Source organism: Pygoscelis adeliae, unplaced genomic scaffold (genome assembly GCF_000699105.1).
Source record: "Pygoscelis adeliae isolate BGI_AS28 unplaced genomic scaffold, ASM69910v1 Scaffold26, whole genome shotgun sequence".
Taxonomy (NCBI): Eukaryota; Metazoa; Chordata; class Aves; order Sphenisciformes; family Spheniscidae; genus Pygoscelis; species Pygoscelis adeliae.
In genome coordinates, this window is record NW_008825104.1 from 5,386,583 (window position 1) to 5,407,404 (window position 20,822).

The following is a 20,822-nucleotide window of genomic DNA, read 5'->3' on the forward strand; positions in this document are numbered from 1 at the left end:
ATCAAGTGACAGCTGTAAGAAAAGACATGCCTTGGAATTGAATTGGCTTTCTCAGTGCAATTATTCTCTCTTCATTTCCTAGATAACTGAGCAAATTTAAACTTTGTGATTTGACTTTATGATTTTAGTAAATCTAACTTATTCTTTGGGATCTTGTTTGCATTTTTTAGCAAGAATACTCTTCAATACTATAGGTCATTTAAAAAAAGGGGGGGGGGGGGGGGGGGAGGTGAGCGGCGGGTGTGGCGGGGAGGAATTTATCCAAGAGTGACTTTGAATTTTTTTAATCTAGTTGGTGGACCTCCTAAACATTTTCCAGTGGAAGTGTGTCCTCTTAGAAGTCTTGTATGGCAGTGTACACATAATATAAATACACGTTTTCCTCTGCTATCTTTTGCAGCCCCATAGAAGCAGTTCACAGTGCAGGTTGAAAATCACTGCCATGCAGTACTTGTAGTGCACTGGCATGCAAGTGCCATGCCATGTCTCCTTTTTACCAGTCTACAGTTACGGTATCTTCCCCTTTTAAGGATGCACTCCTGACAAATGCTGAGGTCCCGTGAAATCACTTGGACCTAAAGCATGATGCAATATCAGAATTCTGAGTGTGTGCTCCTTGGAGTTCTTCACACATCTGGAACATACTTTCTCTTACCAATATCATATTTTATTATGAAAACAATCCTGTTTTCATGAGGTGAGACTGTTTGACAGATAGTACAGATTTGATTGAAAAATAGTTGTCCAAAATAGCTAACAGCTCAGAAAGGAAAGACAGGCCCCTGCTATGGAAACACGTGAAATAATCTGGGAGAACAGAGATTGAGACAAAGCCCTTGTAAAATTCAGCTGAATAAATATTTTTCACATAGATGAGTGTGCTTGCTTGAACATACAGGCTGGTTACCCAGAATTTATTACACAAGAGTAAAATCGTAACGAAAGTCGTTGTAGAAATAGCAGAATAGTATTTTTTACTATAAGGCTATCCATTTAATACCATGCTTTAAGATGGACCTACTGATTTTTAACTGTAAGCTCTGCACATACAAAAAACAGTTGCGTAGAGATTTTAGGCCGAAAACAGTTATACAAAAGTATATTGGCACGTATGTTATGAACTATGCTTAATACATGTACATCCTTATAGTCTAAATGTAATGCTATTATTTGCCTTAGCAGTGAAGGCTGAATCTGATGTAATGATTATGTTTATCAAGTGCCAAAAAGTGTCTTGCACGTATGTGCAAGGAGTATTAACAATGCCCACTGAAGTGGTTTCATTAATTATTGAAGTTTGAACACAAACTAACAGTAACTAATTCCTGCAGGAGATCTAGTCATCTCTTGTATTATCTGCTTTATGAGTTAACTTCTACATAAAGTTATGACTAACTTTTTTAAGAGCAGTTCCTTCCTTATGGGCACTCTAAACCACGTACAAAAATGTTGAGGCATTCTGTGTATTGGAAGTACAGCTGAACAAGTAGTATAAAGATGCAGTAGCTTCTGTATGAAAAGTCAGAAGATCACTGGTTATCAAAAGTATCCCAAGCCTATCTGTGTGTGTATGTACGTAAAGGTACACATAAATCACTATTAGTACATCAAAAGTACTATAAGTAATGTGAAACCTGGGTTCCTGGGAGTGACGGACAAAGTAATGGATAAGAAGTGAGCTTTTGCTCTCCATAGTCTTCTAATCCAGTATATTTTGGGCCTCTTCAAACTCTAATGTGTTCACTGCCAATGATACCAGAAGGCAAAAAAAGACCTGGTCATATTCTGTGTGTCCTGGCTCCAGAGTTAGTGTTGTGATTATCCTGGGAGCAAAGAGAACCAAGGCTTTTGAAGACACTGCTCAGTATTGCATGTTGGAATTGCCTAACACGTTGATCAGAGAGTATTTGTACAGCTGTTTAGCTTTTCAGATGTTCCTTTTTTTTTTTTTCCCCCCAAACAGGTGATTCACAGCCACTGACGTGAGAAAAGAAACCCCAGTTGAAGATTACTTTTCCTCTTCATTTCTGAAAATTCAGAGCCAGCACTTATGACCATCAATTCCACAAGAGGCTTTCTTTGGCAAAGAAATAAGTCTTTCTTTGGCAAATGATTCAGTATATGGAAAAAATGGCCTGAAATGTTCATTTTTGGGTCACTTTTTTCTTTAATTTGTTCCGAAAATTATGGTTTGGGCAGAAAGCTAAGTTGTTTAGATGTGCATTTTATATAATCAAGAATGCCCGATTCTTAAGCACTTTTTATATTTGTGTTAGTGGCCAGTTAAGTGAGGGGGGCATTTTGAGTTGGGAGAATACTTGCTTTTAGAGTAACTTTGGGATTCTGCCGAGACATCAAACCAGCTATAAAACCTCCCCTTCATGGCACTGAATATATCCTCTGCTTGAAAATCCAATTAAATAGCTCGTTGCAGAGAAGCTTGCTATGTAGCAGTGTGATATTCCAGAAAGAGCAGAATTCCTAGCTGCACTACAGTAGCTGAAATTCAGTAACGTGCAACTAAGACTTTTCTTCTTAGTTTGAAGAAGTGTATGTCAGTATGAAAAGTAACAAGTGACCACAGCACAATGAGAAACAGAGTTTGATTCAGTACATATTCAAGAATGTGTTTCTTTCCAACATGGTGCATTCAGCAAGACATACTGCAGCACCTTTTTAGAAGGTCATTTGTAGTCTTACACCTTTTTAAAGTAGACGTTTCCAGGCTTTTTTAAAATAATATTTAGCTATGCTGAACCAAGTTATACTTTTATCATTTGTTATAAGAAGCAATATTTTGTAATTTCATACTTAAAATTATTTTTCTTTTTTGGTTTAAAATGGCTTTTGATTACTCTAAGCAGCCTTCTTTAAAAAAGATCAAAGCACTTAAACATACTGATAATTAAGTTGTGAAAATTGTGCTTCTCTTGCTGGTTTTTATTATTCCCTTTAGTGGCTGCAAAAATGTTTGCATTTCATACCCAAAAGCCTACTGGCTGAAAAAAAAAGTTCCCTTTTGGTCCCGACTATTTTTTTTAAAGAACAGTTACAACTTCCTCTGTGGTGAATACTTAGAAGTAATCCTAAGCTTCATGACTGATGGCTGCAGGTAGCTACTCTTACAATACCACAGTACTAAGAGGTATGTCAGTCCAGAGATACAAGTAGCCTTGTACCATCTAGAAACTCCCATGTGATATTAAAGTCAGCCTGTTACAATTCTAAGAAAACTGACTTTTCACTAGCATCTTATTTTTACTAGCATGACATACACTGTGTTTGAGAAATACACAGTCCCTGTCCTTTGTGTACTGTGTTGCATTTACTGTTCCTCTCCTGACAGACAAACTCCTGTGTGGATTTGGGTTTTTTTAAGTGGAGTTCTGCATTGCTGCTGTCATGTGATGGAACGTGTACTGTGTTGACGTTTATAACAGGAGATTTCATGTCTTGCCGTTTACTTATATAAAGAGGAACAGGAGAACTTACCGTAGCAATAGGCTCTGTAACTGAAGGAACCTCAGCTGTTGGACCCTTCAGTTGTTTTGCTGTGACTGTCCTGAAATTCAAGCTCTGTCAAACGTCTCAAAAGGATGTCACTTTACCCTTGCTATCAACAGGCATTTTCTTAACCTTGTTGCCTTATTTATAGTTAGTGAACATTCATTTTCAAAGCACCTGTGAGCAGCGTTACTGTAGAGTTGTATTGATTTTGCTGTATTAGTTGTCAGGTCTGTATTCTGTCCCGAGATCAGCTCTGTGAAACACTTGATATTGGCTTTCCAAGGACCTAAAACCTCACAATGTTTTTTTTCTTAAACCGCTTCTCTGAACCCTGAGTAACATGGTGTGGCTGTAAGCTGTCTAATACTGTGTTCATGCAGCAATAACAGCAGTTTCAAAGTTCATCACAATCATTTGACATTGCCTGTACCGTAAGCTATGGTGTATTTTTGCTCTACGTTTGTCTGTACTTCCAGTCACACCACACGTTAAAACAAGGTAATCAAATAAATTTTTGGCTGTAGCACAAAGCAGAACTATGATGTAGAATGATAATTCAGATTATACAGTTCATCTGACACTTAGTGCTAAATTAATAGTGGTGATTGAGCAACTTTTGTGTCCATTTTTTCCTGTTTTCCAGCCTGCAGTTTTATTCCTTAGAGTATGCATAGGGGACAGTAGCTAAATTCCAAGCCAAGGAGAAATAGTGTAATTTTGAAGTATAGGTGCAGTGGTCCACTTGCACAACACTTATGTCTACAGTTTACTGCTGTGTTGTGATTTATCTAAATAACTCCACGCTGTACTGTACTACAGTTTTCAGATTCGTTTGCCATGTGATCTCTCATCCTTGCCTTGAAAAGTGTGTGCATGATTGAGAAAAATAACTGTCCTTAATCTGTTTTGTATTTAGCTGAAATTGTAGATTCCTGTAATAGCTTAGTATACAGAAATGGAGTTCTCATACGGACTTGTATTTTATGCGCACACAAAAAGTAGTTGTTATGCTGAGCATAGCAGTTTATATCAGTTCAAAACTGCCGACTTCAATGTGGAAAGTAAATGGATTTTTTTCCACATACTGCTAAAAAAAAAAACCAACTGGATTTTAATCCTCCATGAGTCACTAGATGTCACAATTCTCCACTTTGATATAAAAATGGTGCATATGTAGTGTACAGGCTAATGCGTAAAACTTCCCATCCTCTGTAACGTGAAATTTTGCAGTGGCATGGCTACAGCAGCAAATGCGGAAACTTAGGGAAATTATCACAGTCCTGTGTTGAGATTGGTTCCTCCATAGCTGAGAAAAGCTCTACTAATTGTGTTGGCCCTTCAGAAATTTTAGCAAGCATCACTACAGAAAAAACACTTAAAACATATGCAAGGAAGGAGAGCCTCCGTAGAAATACCTTTCTACCTATTATTGGTATTTTTCATTTGTGGCTGGACCTTGTTGTGGCTGCGTTGTTCCGTTGCTAGTCATTTATCTTAAGCAGTTTGTCAGCTTTCAGGCTTTTTCCATTTTTCAGAAACTTCTTTCTTTGTTCACATTAAAACTGTTTTAGTATAGTGTAACTGATCCAGTGAGGTAGAGTTGGAATGCATAATGTTTATTGTACAAATGCTTCTGTGAGGACTGAAAAATCTTTTATGAGTGGGAACAAGAAACAAAATACTCAATTTCTACTAAAATAACCAAAATGTAAGGTAAACAGCAATAGCCTTGATAAGAAATGGAATTTGCATCAACATGAATTTCATGCTCTCATTCACAGAGGTTCCAGATCCTTTACAAATGACCAATAGTCTTATTTTATTCACTTTACTGTTTTCATATGTTAGTTAAGTCACTTGTCTAGGGTAGATGAAGGCTTTTTTATTTTCCTTAAACATGACTTTTAAGTTTGGTTGTTTTTTTTTTAAATCTGACAGTCTGCATCCTACACCAGGCACCTGTAAAATACATTAGTATGATTATATATTGTGTTCTTGTGTGGCTGCATCAGGGATAGAACTCTACATACTTCACTACATTATTTGTAAAGAATCATTTTGAGTATAAGCACTATATTCTGTAATGTTTAATATTAAAGTAATGACAGGTGCATTATTGAAGATGCAACTTGTTGAGAAGAGGAGGCAGAAATGTTTATTGGTTAATGTTACACTTATTCCGTTTGTGGCACTGAATTTCAAGACTGTAACTTGTAAATCAAGTTTGCTCACATGTGTAATCAGATTTTATTTCCATTGTAATGCTTATGTAATTAAATTACCCGGATATATTTCTGGTAGTGATTCCATAAGCATGGACAACATGATGTTATGTTTAGCACTACAGAATTAATGTTAAGAACAAGCAAAGCTTCTTGCAAAGAAAAGGAGTAAATAGAAGCACCTTACTGGGAGAGCGCGTTGCATGACTGCAGTGCTACTGGAGCTGACAGACAGTAGGTCATTCTAAACTTGACTGCAAATTGTTCTTTGGTGTAATAAGCACATTGACATACTGCTATCAATGCTGTAGAAAGTGCAGCTATGGCTATTTTTAACCTATAAATATACTGTAATGTAAATTTTTCCTACAAAAAGAATTTATATTTAATTGCTGCCTAATACATAAATACTTAAAATCAGAATTTTTAGGAGGGTCAAGGGGTGGGTGGGCATGCCAGTGTATTTTTGGGAGGGGCTGTTGTATATGGGGTTCTTTGCACTTCCCGTTCAGTTTGACTATTAATCGAGAACTCCCAGCTCTGACTCTGGTGAATCTGCAACCTGACATTTATGTATTTTTATTGTGATTCAGGTCTTCTATATTCTGTGGCCCAGAGCTTCAGAATTTGACAGAAAAGGTCATCTTTCCATTCTCAAATGTGAATGCTCTGATGTACCTCTAATATGGAAAATGACCACGCAATGAATTTTACTCTGCTGAGTTTCTAATGTTAATGTGGAGTATTATTTAAAGCTGATATCTAAGGCTATTAACCAGTATGTGTCCATCTGGAACAAGAAAAAAGGATGATGGCCATTTTGGTGAGTTAAGTCCAAACTCTGCAGAGGTTTTATTCCAGAGACTGTCACCTATCCGTTCATTAGTTTGCCGTAGACCGGCTTGATTTTCAGATTTAGAAACATATTTTTTATTTCTGAATTGGGAAATAGGTGTTGGGGATTAGGGATACTCACTTAACGTCTCCCAGTGTGTTACTGTGGTTGCTATATGTCTTGAATTTCATCTTAAATATATACAAATACATCATCGTAAGATGAAAGCTTAAGAAATACAGATGGCTGCAGGTTGTCTTGCATGAATGAAGCCAGTGCAGTTTAATGAAACTAACTTCTTTGTTAAGCCTGTTGAATAAATAATCAAAAGAAAACCATTTGCCATTCACTAGCTTTGTGCAATATTATCGGTAGACTCAAACACTACTAGCACATTGTGCTTGGCTTTAAGAAAGTTTTTAACTCCATTATATTCAAAAGGACATATTAAATGTATATTTTATTGTAAACGACTCTGCAAATTTACTATGCCTAAAAATGCTCCTGTTATAAAGTATTAAGCAACAAGTATGTTTAAAAAAAGGTAAAAAACTAAACAAAATTTCTAGCAATACCTAAAAACTAAAAAAAAGTTTTAACTGCTTTTTGCTCTTTTTTCTTTAGTGCAGCTTTTCTGCAATGAAAGTTTATTGCTGTGTATTTCATGTTTTTTATTATCATGACTCAGAAATTCAAACCTGTACACAAAGTACTGCACTTACTTTCTTGTACATGCAATGTAACATCATACTCACAGTTTTGGTGCTTTAAAATTATTCCTTTTTTTCTTTATTAAAGGATATTTATTTGACCACTGTCTGGTTTTAACTTTGAATATAGTACAGTTTGGTTCTCACAAAAAAAAAAATTGTATCTAGTTCATTTAGGTTTCCATTGTTATTCTTTTATAACTCCTCCAGCTGCCTGTCATTGCTTACTGGCAGACGGTTGTGCCTAAGCTATGTTGCAGCAGGGAATAATTATATTTGGGTAACATCTTTGTAAACTAAGTCACATAAACAATTTAGGTATAATAGAAGAATCTTGCTTTTAAATAATGCAGGATAGTTGTGCTTAAATACAAATCACGCACACTTTCCATCTCTTAATCAAAAGACAAAAACACTCCATGAAAAAGGGTAAAAATTTAAACCCAGAGATGTTAAGAGCTTGGCTCCCTTATTACAGCCCTCTACCCGTTTAGAGCTAGCCAGGGGCAGTGCCATTACACAGAGGGAGCAAGCCTAAAGACACGCAACGGTAATGGGAAAGCTCAAATCAAAAACGTGCAACTTCTCCACTATTTGCTTTTTTGGTGTATGTACAATATAGTATTTCAAAAGCAAACTAGATTGTACATGAAGAACTTGGATGCTTCAGAAGTACCTTTTATGAGTGGTGGTGAAGCGTTTAGCCTTCCTTTTCCAGGGGAGGGGAAATATCCCAAAATAGACGACCGATCATGTCCCAGAGTAGAGTTACCAGCTGTTTGTTGTTTTTTTTTTTTTTCCTGTAGCCATTTTGTGTTATTATTTATCTAGACATAAATCTTACAAAAATATTCACGGTGTGCAGAGATACGTTTGTATTGTATATCTTTTTCCTTTCACTCCTGTGAAAGGATGCAAGAACTACAGTGCAGGTAAGTCAGTGCAGGCAGGTTCTATGCCCAGCTGGTCCCTTAACAATAAGAAAGAAAAAAAACTGGTGTATTTACGCAACAGGAACTTTTTAGTGCAATTACAATCCTGAGAAAACAAGAAAAAGGTACAACATTTCTGCCAACAAAGTGAAACAAAGGTTGCATTTGCAGTACAAATCTACACTGCAAAGTGTCGCAACGAAAACCCAAGGCTTGTCTGGCTGAGGTTTTCTGGTGGTGTTTTTCACTTCTGGTGATAATAGCGTAGGCTATTAATTTTGGGTTGTGGCAGAACACATAGAACAAGTAGGAAATGTGTTTTGAAATAAGCAAGTTCTTTGATCATCACTGACTTTTCTTATGAAAGAAGAGGGTTGTATTTGTAGCTGAGGTCTGTTCGAATGCTCTCACCATGCCTTCGGCAGCGTGTGTGACGCTGGTGTGGGTGCCTTCACACGTTCTGGTCTGCAGGACAAACTTCCATTTAAGAACATTTGCTACCATCAGCTGGTGGCATTGCCTTCAGAAGAGAAGCAGCTGCTTTTTTATGACTCTCTGGGTATTCCTACAGGTTGGAAGTATTTTTAATGCATGCATCAGAATTGCAAATTAGTGAATATTATCTGTAGGCACACTTGGGAGGCAGTGGTATGCTACTTGGAATAGGGCCTGAATGTTTGTACAACACGTAGAAGATGGGAGATGGGTAGAACCATCATTTATTTTTTTTCATGTTCATTACATGTCAGATGTAAAGGAAACGTACATAGTAAATGAATATTCACTGGGCCACAGTCCTCGAACTTGTAGAAGTAAAACACAACCTCTTTCTCACAGAAACCGTTGGTATATGTAGGGTTGGTTTGTTACACCGCTTAATAGCAGAGCAGATGGGGAGAAGGGAGAGAAGTAAAAATGGACAGTGAGTTTGCCAGATCTCTTTTTCCAAAGTCTACGTACTGTTCCGTTTCTCAGCAGTTCTTACTGCTGCTTCCCGTTCTAGGGAGAAGCCCATTTCACAGGCTTTATTCTTCCTGCCGCAGGAGGGAGCTTACACCAGTCCTGGACTTCTGCAGTATCTCCGAGTCGCCAAACCACCAGCATGTCACTGCCACCACCGGAACCTGAGCGTTATGCTCACGTCACAGGTCACTTATCTAGGTCTAGTGCTGCAGAGTTTTGCCACTGTGTTTTTACCTTTTAGGAGGGAGGGATGTAGTTAACCTAATGATAAAATAGCCTCTCTAAACTGTAGATGTAACGTGTTGGCCATTTAACTGTTACAAGCATCACTTTGCTGACAAAAACTGCACTGCAGCAGAAAACGATTCCAGAGGTTCTACCAGGAAGCCATAGCAGCATCGCCACAACCTGCCTTGCTCACAAAGTGCTGCGAGTTTCTGTCCAACTCTCCAGCCTGCAGAACCGCAGACCTGACTTGTTCCCACAGAGAGGCCTTCCTGCCCTTTCCCCCTTTGCACTGAGACTCTCCGTCTCTCTTACTTTCTCTAAACTTTATGCAAATCTTCACTGTCATGCTGACCGTCCGGACTTCCGTCAGCTGAAAGACAGGACATCTCCCTTGAAACCTTGCCTCAACAGGAAGGGCTGGTGGATAAAAACAGGCAGGGATTCTTATCAGTGCCGTTACAGCTGCTGCCTGTCTGCATTAGTGCTGGGGTTCACTCCCTCCTCGTTAATCAACCAAAACTCGGGGGGTGGGGGAACCAAAACAAAAATTACATTCAAGATCACTCCCTGTATCTGCTGCCTTATCCCTTTGTTCCTACTGTATTTGTGTGCTCTCTGTGGGATGTTTGTTGGAGATGCTTGTGCCGCAGACAAATCACCTGTATTACCTTCTTTTCACTCTTTCTCCTCACCATGGAAGACAGCAGACTTGACTTCTCTAAGACATCTCACTGTACCCCATATTTCTTATATAAGGCCAAGCACATTCATGGTCTTTCAAACAAAATTCACTGTTTACTTCATTCTTTTATCTTAAACAACTTCTCTAATTTGCATCACGCTCCCTCTGTATATTACTGTTTAAAATTCACAGGAATAAGAAAAATTGAAGAATCATGCAATTCATACAAAGCATTTATATTAACTGTACTTCTTCTTCCTCAGCACTTTATTTTAATACCATTAAATTTCAGTAGGAATGTAACTGAGCTCTTAGCATACAAAATCATCAATGCATGCTCAAACTGCCATGCATGTTAACTGCACAATTTAAACAACACAACAGATGTTTTATGAATCAACTTCATACGAAGCATCATAAAGTGAAGGCCTTTTTTTTTTCCCCCCACACTCACTTCCTATGAGTAAAATGACGGTTGGAGTGGACAGAGTCCTGCAAAAACAGTATGACAAAGAAGCCATTGCACGTTCCTCTTGGTTTCTAATGACACGTTAAAAAAAAAAAAAAGTCTTGAATTGGCGTTAAAAATGAAATTAAGAATATAAAAAAATAAATCACACATCCTGTCCTTTTGTTGCTGGAGCACATATACCTGTGTCATTCCTGCAATAGTTTCCTGAAGGCTTCTACTGGTGGAAGGTCACAGCCTTTCCCAGTGATCCGCTGCAGTGCCTACTGGTTGAAGGCTTCTCTTACTATCGAACTAAGCTGAAACACAGGGTCATTTCTTCTTCTCCCGCCCACTACCACTGTATGAACAAATTGTTCCCACCCGCTCTGCAACAGCGTTTTATGTGTCCCATCAACCCCCACCCCACTCTGCCTTGCTCTGTCACTCAGCTTTAAATTAACCCGTGCTCGGTGGGTCAGCCTGGCACAGGCCACGCTGGGCTGGGCTGCGCTGCCGGGGCGGCCTTTGCGAGGTCCGGCCATTCATGGGCCATTCCTCCGGTGCCTGTGGCCAGCAGATGGGATCAAGAAAAGCTGCACGCTGGCAAGGGACTTGTACACAGAGCGTGTCTACTCTCGTTTAATCCACTCTGGAAAAAGATGGGAGGAGTGCAGGACTTGTCCTCAGTAGCATTAGTTAACCATGCTTGACTGATTGAGCAAATCTCTGTTCAGGAGATGACATCTGTCACTTTTCTTTAAAAAAAAAAAAAAAAAAAAAAGGTGTGTACTCAGGCTGTGTTTTCAGGGAGAACGTGAGCTGCAGGTTGCCTCCCAGGACATGCTTTGCTTAGATTTGTATACAAACTAACATATATTGCATCTACAACACATTTAAATACTCAAAAGCAGTTACAGTTCCAAATCAATGCTATGTCCCATTTCACAGAAAAAATCCCCAAAACTTCAAGTCTTCAGCTTTTAATCTCAATTTGCAATAAGAAACTTTAAACAGAACCTCTGTGTCCCAACCAGCATTTGTCAAGACTGCACTATCCGCCAGCTGGGATAAACTTGGGTTCTGCTCCCAGCCATCAGCTGCCCAATAGATCTGAAGTCTTCCTGCCTTTCGAGGCCCAGATACATGAATTTGCTGAAGTCCTTAGTGGATATTCAAGGTTTCAGGGATGCTTCTGAATAAGAAAGCTTTTGGTACTGTCAGCACCAGCTTGGTTAAATGAGTGAATGCAAAATTTAGCTCCTGCTCCCTTTGGAGCACACCCTGTGGAAGAAGCCTAGCTGTTCCCCAAGAGGACACGAAGACGTTTTCCGTTAGCCCATCAACATGTCATTGCAATAGCAAGTCATGGGCTTTCCTTAAAAAAAAAATTCTAATACACTGAAAGACTTGTATCTTCATTTATATCTGCCAAGACCTTCTCTCTGATGAAGGCCTGATCCCTTGACACACCACTGTTAGTTAACTGTGTTAACACGCAGTTAACTATTTTCCAAGTAGCTACACCCCAGCTTTTATCCAATATAAGACACAGAGCTATGCTTACGGGGGTCATGGAGGTCAGCTTACATCTTCCTCAAGTAGCGGCTCCTTCTTCTCGTGCAGCATGTTGAAAGAGAGACTTAAAATGTCAGGATGAATTCCACAGCCACTTAGTAGCTACTCCTGAGCTGTAAAACCAGCCTCAATGGCTGGTTAATCTGTTTGCTTTTATCCCCTAAGTAAACTCTCCTCTCCGCCAGGGTTACAGCGGCGATTGCATGTTTGGACATACCGAGAGTCCCTGGTGTGGTTGCTTGCTCAGTCACGGGGCTGACTTTCGCTGCGCCCTGTGAGGCCTTAATTCCTTCTGGATTTTATTTTTAGATATGTATGTCCTTGTTACAGCTTCATCACTGCAATTTGGCCAAAGTGTCACAATTCTCTTAAAAACCTTTGAACCTACAGCAGGGTTTGCTACCTGCCCGTCCTGCCAGTCCAGACTGTAAGTCTTGTAGCTGCATTTCCCAGTCTGACTTGGGCACATCGCAGCTGCTGCAGAGAGATCTGCTCTCACCTTTGTACCGGTTCTCTCAGGGAAGTTTCTAAACGTTGCTTTAATTCCTTTGCAAAAGATCTGTCTCCTGTCCTAGCTGACGACAGAAATCCTCTGGCTTGATGGGAATTTTTGCTGCCTGGTATGTGATCTCTTTGTTTTAGCAGGAAAACCAGCTTAGTTTCTTCTGAAAACAGCCTGCCAATCCTGACACATTACTGTATTCTGACTTGAGGAATTAAACACGCCTTACAAGAATTTTCTATTGCTGCAATGCAGTCATCGTCACTACAGAGCACACAAACTCCTGTCTTCTGAAAATACTTGCATTGCTCACTGTTTTAGCCAGCTTTGATTCAAAATACTTCCTTGTGGCATGCTTCAGTAGTGCTTGTTTAGAACGTCCCTGATGTTTCTCCATTGCCTCTTCTCTTGGCTTCCTTGGCTGGCCGACTCCTTCGCTGAGCCTAAGAGATGTTCATGCATAACAGACAGCACCCCATACCTACAGATATCTTTTCTGTGTTTTTTTGTTTGGGTTGCTGATGTGCCTGCCTGGTGAGCAGGACACTAGATGTTTATGTATCTCATTCCATAAGCAGTTTAGGAATTCCTTACATTTATTGTAAACATGTGCTTGGCTGCTCCACATTATGCAGGAGAACAGAACATACATAGACAGAAAAAAGGAAAACCACAAGAAATATGGGATAAAAAAGTTTTGACTTGCAGGTTCAAATGATAACAATAACCACTCCAAATAAAGCTTTCATAATTTCTTTTTCTTTCAAAGAGGTGGGGAAAAGGTGCTTATATCAAACCAGCACATTACTTTTTCCTTCTTTCAGATCTGCAGAATGAAATTTCCCCTCTGTTTTCTCCGCCTCCAAGCAAACCTCCGCACGTGCATAATGCTCTGGAGCAAAAGGGCTTGACTGGTAATGACGGGGCTACAGTTCGAACCAGCAGCTGCTGAACAAAAGACAACAAACCCTCTGGGGTTGCTTCTCAGACAGACAGCGAGTGCAACAAGTGCAGCCACGTTTGGGCTGGCTTCCACACAGCTAGCGGGGTGCAGCAGCAAGGCTGAGCAGTAGGGACTCGGTGCAGGACGCTCAGGCTAGATACTACTTGAGCTGCTCAACTAGACATTACTATCCTGGCTCCTCTCACTAAGTGAAAGTCAAAGAGAGCTGTACCTTTCACTGATAGACTTCTGGTTTCCATTGCTGCAGATTCCTGAGAAACAACACTGCTGGAATTCTAAAAATAACAGTATATTCAGATGCACAGAAAGTAGATTTAATTTTTACTTTTCCATCCACAGGTCAGGGCTGTGATGTCTCTCTTGCAGGGCAGTACAAGATCATTTTCCTTCTCATTTCTTTTGTTTAGAGAAAATTCCCATCATCATTTAACAAAATACAATCCAGACTCAGAGAATTTCAAATGTCTTGTTCCCTCTCTGAAAATCTTAAGCTTGCAAATATATGCATGACCATATTTAACTCAAAAGGGGGAAATCCATACACACAGATTATACTTAAACATACCTTGTCAGTGTAGCTCTTTCTCTCCCCTTAGCACCTGGATGCACATATTGTTTGTGAAGGTCCTCGGCTCTGCCTCCTTCTTGATCTACTGGGAGAAAATTCTTCCTCTTCCAGAATTACCACAGGCACAGAAATACAAGTTCCCTTCCAAGAGAACTTCTAGGTTGCTATTCTCAATCTAGCAGAAGCAAAAGCAGCTGACACACTGCTGGATCCATGCAGTGAGATGAGACTCGGATGAGAGCAGATGAGAATCCCCAGAGCAGGGATGGACAAGGTCTGAAACTATTTCAAAGTTAAAAGAAAAGAAAAAACCCAAAACTCAGCTCAGAACTTCGTTATACAACGCCACAGGTGATAGGAACTGATGGCAAGGAAAAGTAGGGTGTGTCACCAACCACTACCGATGACCAATACGGATACCAAACCTCTAGCGTTGTGAAGATGAAAGACTGAAAGGACATGGGGTTTGCAGACTGCCAGGACTTCGGCTGTGTTCATGTAGCACACACCTAATGCTGCCCTTGAGAAGTCTGTAGCAATCAGAGCAGAGTTTTGGGGCAAGGCAGGTGTGCTCAACAGTAGTATGATGCGAATACCGAAGGAAAGCAAGATGCTTTCTAACAAACTTCTCTCGCAGCTGTGCAGTTCAGGTGGTCTGTCCTTTGCTATGCAAACCATTCTCGCCTATTTTACAGCTACCGGTTCCATGTAAGGGAACCTTTTTGACAACCCTGCATTCCCCCTCCCCCCCCACCCCGTCCCAAATCTAAAACATCTTTGATGGTTACTCCTCCTTCCCATGGCTGTATCTGAACATGACATGAACTGCCAGATGTATTGTTGCAGCTGAGCTTTGCTTGTGCAAGACCTGGCAATGAGGGAAAGTGGGTACAAATTACACTTGTGTTTCTTTGGTCCTAGGATGAGCTGCCAGCAGTGCAGAGGCAGTACTGGCAGCTACAGGTCCCTGAGAGGTTGTGGCGGGCAAGCTCCAAGACCCCATACGGTGTGAAAACCCACTTCCATCTATAGTATCTAGAGGTATTGCAGGTATTGCGATATAAACAGTTGCACCCGCATTCTGGCTATGTTGCACGGCCAGAACAGTGGACATGAGCTGAACTGACTCCAGGATCTAACACAAAACTCTCTTCATTGTTCCCAAACATTTAACATAACGGGGAAAAATAATCCTACTTGTCTGAAGTAAGTGGAGTAAAACAAGGAACTAACACTACTAAGCAAAAATAGAGATTTTAAAAAAACATCTGTTATTCCGTGCTATGTTCTTTGCTTAGCACCATTCAGAGGTAGTGCACATATGCAGCATTACTAAGAAAATGTAAACGAGACAATTTGAACATTGCTTTGCAGAGTCTGGTCTGTTTCCTGAAAAAAACAGTGTATAGCTGTGCACTTAGCTGGCACGTCCAGTTACTGAGACTGAACTACGCGCGTTGGGACGGAGTTTCTTGGTGGTCCTTTTTTATAATTGTCTTTTGACATCCAGACCTAATCTCTAATCACATTTATCTTTGGCCTCAAGATCCAAGATTTCTGCAATTAAGCAAATTAAGTGCTTTTACTGACATCCCCAGTTCTGCAGAGAATTAAGGTCTGCAACAGTTTTCCATTCCTCTCTCCATGCGGTGTTTCTGAAAAAGGTTTTGATTTTGACTTTTGAATGTGGTGTTCACAGAACGCTGTTCAGTAGCCACCTCAGTACAGAATATAAAAGACAGAACAAATTGAGGTTTAGCCTCTTACTGAAGGTAACCCTGAAGTTAATCCCTAACTGGTAGAAAAATGAGCAGAAATCAGAAACCTGTCACAACTGACAACTGAAAAGACACATCCCAAAATATTAATCTTTAATTGACACATTGTTCATTCTTGCAGGGTTTTCTTTAAAGGAATTATCCTAGGAATGCCACCGATCGCATTAAACGATACTTATTTGTGTTACATCTGGTTTAGCCCTTTATTTATTTATATTTTACCTGAAAATGTATTTTCTTAGAGACCTTATAACAGCATTTCTGCATTATCAGTTCATTTTGTTCTCCTCTTTCCTGGATATATTAGCCAGGAAAAGGAATTCCCAGTCTGTAACAGATTAATTCACACGTTTTTACTTTGTCCACATAGAAAAATGCAATTTCTGGATCACTGAGGCATATGGATTATGAACAAGACACCCCAAAAACTAACTATGCAGACGGGGATATACTTACAAAAATCTTTTATGTCAAAGTTAGGATTTCACAACATAACACGCTAATGCAAAATCCAGTAGCACCTGAAAGATTAAGGTAGCTGCTGCTATCACTTGCACATACTTGAAAAAGATTTAAGAAAAAAATAGAGTTAAAGTACATTCTCCAGAGAACAGCAAGGGTATTTCAAAATAAAACCTGTACTTTTTCTCTTTTTTTGGGGGGACACACACGCGTATTTCTCTTAGTTTTTTTGGTGATACTTTTTGCCTTTTTTTTTTACAAGACTGTAGTTGCCATATAACAAGTTATATGCGATGTGACTGCTCTCCCCTCCAGTGCAAGTTCATGGTCATGTTTTCAGGCTATAGTACTCAACACTGTTTTCTCGTACACATATTCCCATAGTTTCATCAAAGATAGATACAATGTATAATACCTGTCTGTCTCTGGGAAAGTAAGGTTTCAAACAGGCAAACTTTTATCTTAAAATAGAAGTGGAGAGGCTACAGTAGGTATAGCCACCTAAGTATGAACTCTTGGTCACAACTTCTGAACACTCACCTACTGTACATAAACATTAAAAATAGTCTTAGCAATAGGATTTTATTTATATGTGCACGTATGTCCACCTTATCCAATATTTATGTTTGGCAACTATTTGGGAATTCAAAGGTGCAGCCCTCAGTAATTTTATTATTAAAAAAAAAGAAATGAAGCGTATCTACTCTATGAGAAAAGAAATTCTCAAATATCAATTTCCAATTTTAAATTTAATTTCAATAGGAAAATATTAAAAATGTGCACATCTAAATTTTTCCATGTTCTGTATATACATATGTGTGTGTACGTATACATAGAAATACTCATGTACCACACATATTCACAAAATTTAAGTGGAAATATTTCTGTCCACTATTTTCCCACATGTAAATGACATCATATCTTTAAAAATGTCAATAATAGTATCATTAAAAATAATATTACATTTATTCCATCATCAACTTTCTGCGTTTTTATTCTTTCTTCATCGTTATTACGTCCACTGAGCATTAACAGGCCAGATTCTCCCTGCACTTCCACAGATGTTATGCCAGCTGAATGTTGCTGACATCACATCAAGGACACATCTGGTTTACAGCAGCCCAGCTGACAGGAGAATCAGGCCCAAACATCCCCAGGTAAATTAAAAACTGGTCGTATCTGCTCATCTGGACCTGATGAAGATATACGCACCACTGTCTAAAATCCACTGAATGAAAAACATGTAGCTCACCACAAAGTTTTTAACCAGTAGCACGCTGATCCAAGCTCCCCCCACCCCTTTAATAAATAAAATAAATGAGAAAATACCCTAAAAATATGGAGGAAACTTAAGCATTGTGTGCATTGCATACTGTATAATACATCATGGTTTAGCATTTGACCTAAACCATTTTCCTGACTAGTCAGGGGAGACCTGATAAATCACTGCTAAAGAAAGAAAACGGTATTTTGGAAATAAAGCGTGTATTTCTAATATAAATGAGGACCTGTGTGTATTATATGGTATATACACACAGTACACACATGAAAACAAACTTATCTTTTCTAGTTTTGAATAGCAGTCTCTAAGTGGAGAAAATTGTGTTGTACAAATTTAATAAGCAGCTAGATTTCATGTTTAACATTCAAATTAATTTGGGGAGCAAACAGAGGTCCGTGCATCTTTCGACTCTGAAGTCTGACACTCATTCATACATTTTAAAAAAGCCCTCTTCAACATTACAAGCAATTTATGGCAAGAATGTACTTTGATGCAAGACACATGACACTTGGCTTACCTTTCAAAGAGGTTTTTTTTAAAATAAATCTATTATATAAAGAAATGTGTGTTTGCCAAAAGTCTGTTAAAATTACAACTTGTTAAATCAAAACAACTTTAAAACCTGCTCACTGAGGATAATTGAATTCAATTTCCCGTTTTTAAACATTTAGTTAACAGTTCAGAATATTGCCTGGTGTAGTTTCAATGAAGATGTGATATGAAGACCCATAAAAGAGTAAACATGTCTCCATCTGAATTTGCTATGACAACAAAACTTGTAGAAACAGCTTTCTTGGCTGGACAAGTTCAGTGTACGAGTAATCCCTTGCAATAGCTCTTTGCCCTTAATGCAATCTGTAATAAAACAGTGCTCCCCATAAGCCATTATTCACAAAACCTGAAATTCATGTGACATTCTGAAAAAGTCTCCTGCAGAACAGGTTAACAGTTAATTGAACATACATATTCGATATATGTATCAAGGCCAGAAAACAAATGACTGGCTGTTCCTTGTTATCTGTGCATGTCAAATTTTACATTTAAAATTCTCAGGGGTTTTTTGCCCCCTTTTTTTTTTTCCTGGGGGACTCACCTTCCATCATTGGTTGGCTTCAAAATACAGTTAAGTGGAAGATAGTATCTCACTGTAATTACATGGAATTCATATGAAAAAGTAAACCTTACATTGGACAATATTGTAGAACACCAGAGTAAGCTCCATAAAGAAATACGGTATCTTCCAGTATATATATATATATATATAAAAAAAACAAAAAACAACCAACCAACCAACCAAAAAAACCCCAAAAGGAAGAACTTTATACAAGCAGTTATATTAACTTTGTTTCAATTAAAGATGCAACTCTCTCTCACTCCTGGCAAGAATAAACTGGTAATGGCACTGCTTCTCCACAGTGCAAAGTATCCTGAGAAATTATTAAGAACAACAAAATACAGGGCTGCCATCACTAAGTTCTTGCACAAAACACAGCAATTAAATATCTTAAATAAATAAAACAGCAGATAACCTATATAGTGTCTATCACAAAAAGGGGATGTGACCTGGGACACTGCTAATTCTTTCATCACTGATAATTAGAAAAGGATTGCATTCAATTACTGTTAATATCTTTCAAGTTATCTATGGCCAATAATGTACAAGGAGGTAATTTGTAATTCAAGTTTTTTTGTTTTTTTTTTCTTCAACTAGCTACAAGCTGAATTCTAAATTTTACATTGAAATACGACTCAAATTTAAAACAAGCCCTCTCAGAGGAGCATTTTCTAATTTTGTGCAACTTTGATGCAGAGCCCAACACAGTCCTACGAAGAGAGACAGTGCATCTTTAAGCTGATTGGCACTGAAATCCCATTTTCTTTAGCTGCATTCTATTAGCTTGGCCAAGTTATCTCGTAACTCTGTTAGTTCAAATATTTTTCCATCAAGAATTTCTAAAAGTGTCTTCAAGTTATTGCGAAAAGCTTCTTGCTCATTCTGACTTTTCTCCAGACGTTGCTCTAGATCAGACAGCTGGCCTTCCAGGTCTTTGTTTCGAATTTCTACTTCCTTCAGAGAAAATATATAACATGTTAATGTGTTGTCTGCAAACAGAAAGCAGTCTAACCTCCTGCTGGTATTCGTGTGCTATTTTTGTCAATTGGTTTTTAAAACAATTTGTGACCCTTCACAGTTTCCACTAAGCCAAAACCAGAACCCAAATTGTTATTACGATTGTGTATGTACTACTACTTCCTCCGTTTTTTCAGTAATTCATCTGAAGGACAGAAACTTTTGGAGAGGGATAAAATTTAGTCAGTGAACAACGGATGTGATATACTTACTCAGGTAAGTTATTGCTTTTGTCATTCAGAAATGTGCCACCTCCTGAAAACAGCTTCTCAAAGGTTTACTTAAGTTCAAGTATTCCCTGACGTAGGCTACATGAATTGCTTGAGGACGTAGTCCCCATTAAATGGTCTCATACAGAAACTCATACAGAACACTGCTTTACGGATGGAGGAGTACTACCTTACTCCTGTCCCACATTATAGGACTTTTCACCCTGCAAATTAAGACAGAAACATAAACTAGCAAGACCGATGTCAAGGTGACATTGATCGTAACAAATTTAAACCAGCAAGTGCAAGCTGAATGTCTTGTCTCGCTGCATGGTGCCCCGGAGCACCCACCTGCAAGCCCCACAGTAGTGCAGCTGTGGGGGTGAGCCAGGAAAGCGCGCGAGCCACTAGTGCCATATGGAAAAGCTGTTCCCATACAGCGGCTGGAAAGACGAAGCGGCGGCATGTTATGCACAGCTGAGGGTATCTAACCCTGAGCAAGCTCAGCTCTCATTCACGAGGAAGAGTAGCCCCATGGCGCCAGCCTGCTGGGACCCCTCACAGCTCTGGCTTGCCCTTGACAGGGGAGGGAGGTCACAGCTGCTCAGCTTTGTGCAGATTGGGTGTCCTCTCTTCTATCACATTACTAATGTAGCAGTCACGTGGGTCTGGAATAGCATATTGTTGTTTGTCCCATTCATTGCACGTCTCGTAAATTCATGCTAAATTTCATAATTTCAATAACGAAAAGCACTTTCAAAGGCAGCACAGGGACAGTGTATTTAGTACACCATACCCCCTGTGCAGCCATTCTCTGAAAA

At 39.1% G+C, this 20,822-nt stretch overlaps 1 protein-coding gene across 1 annotated transcript in view; it reads right to left on the reverse strand.

Moving 5' to 3' along the window:
- Positions 1-19,540: 19,540 nt before the first annotated feature.
- The window catches only part of HOMER1 (homer homolog 1 (Drosophila)), a 93,413-nt gene continuing 92,131 nt past the window's right edge, over positions 19,541-20,822 (reverse strand). The window contains exon 9 of the mRNA XM_009327322.1: positions 19,541-19,729. Within this exon, the coding sequence (XP_009325597.1) occupies positions 19,541-19,729 (189 nt within the window). The remainder of the gene's footprint in view (positions 19,730-20,822) is intronic.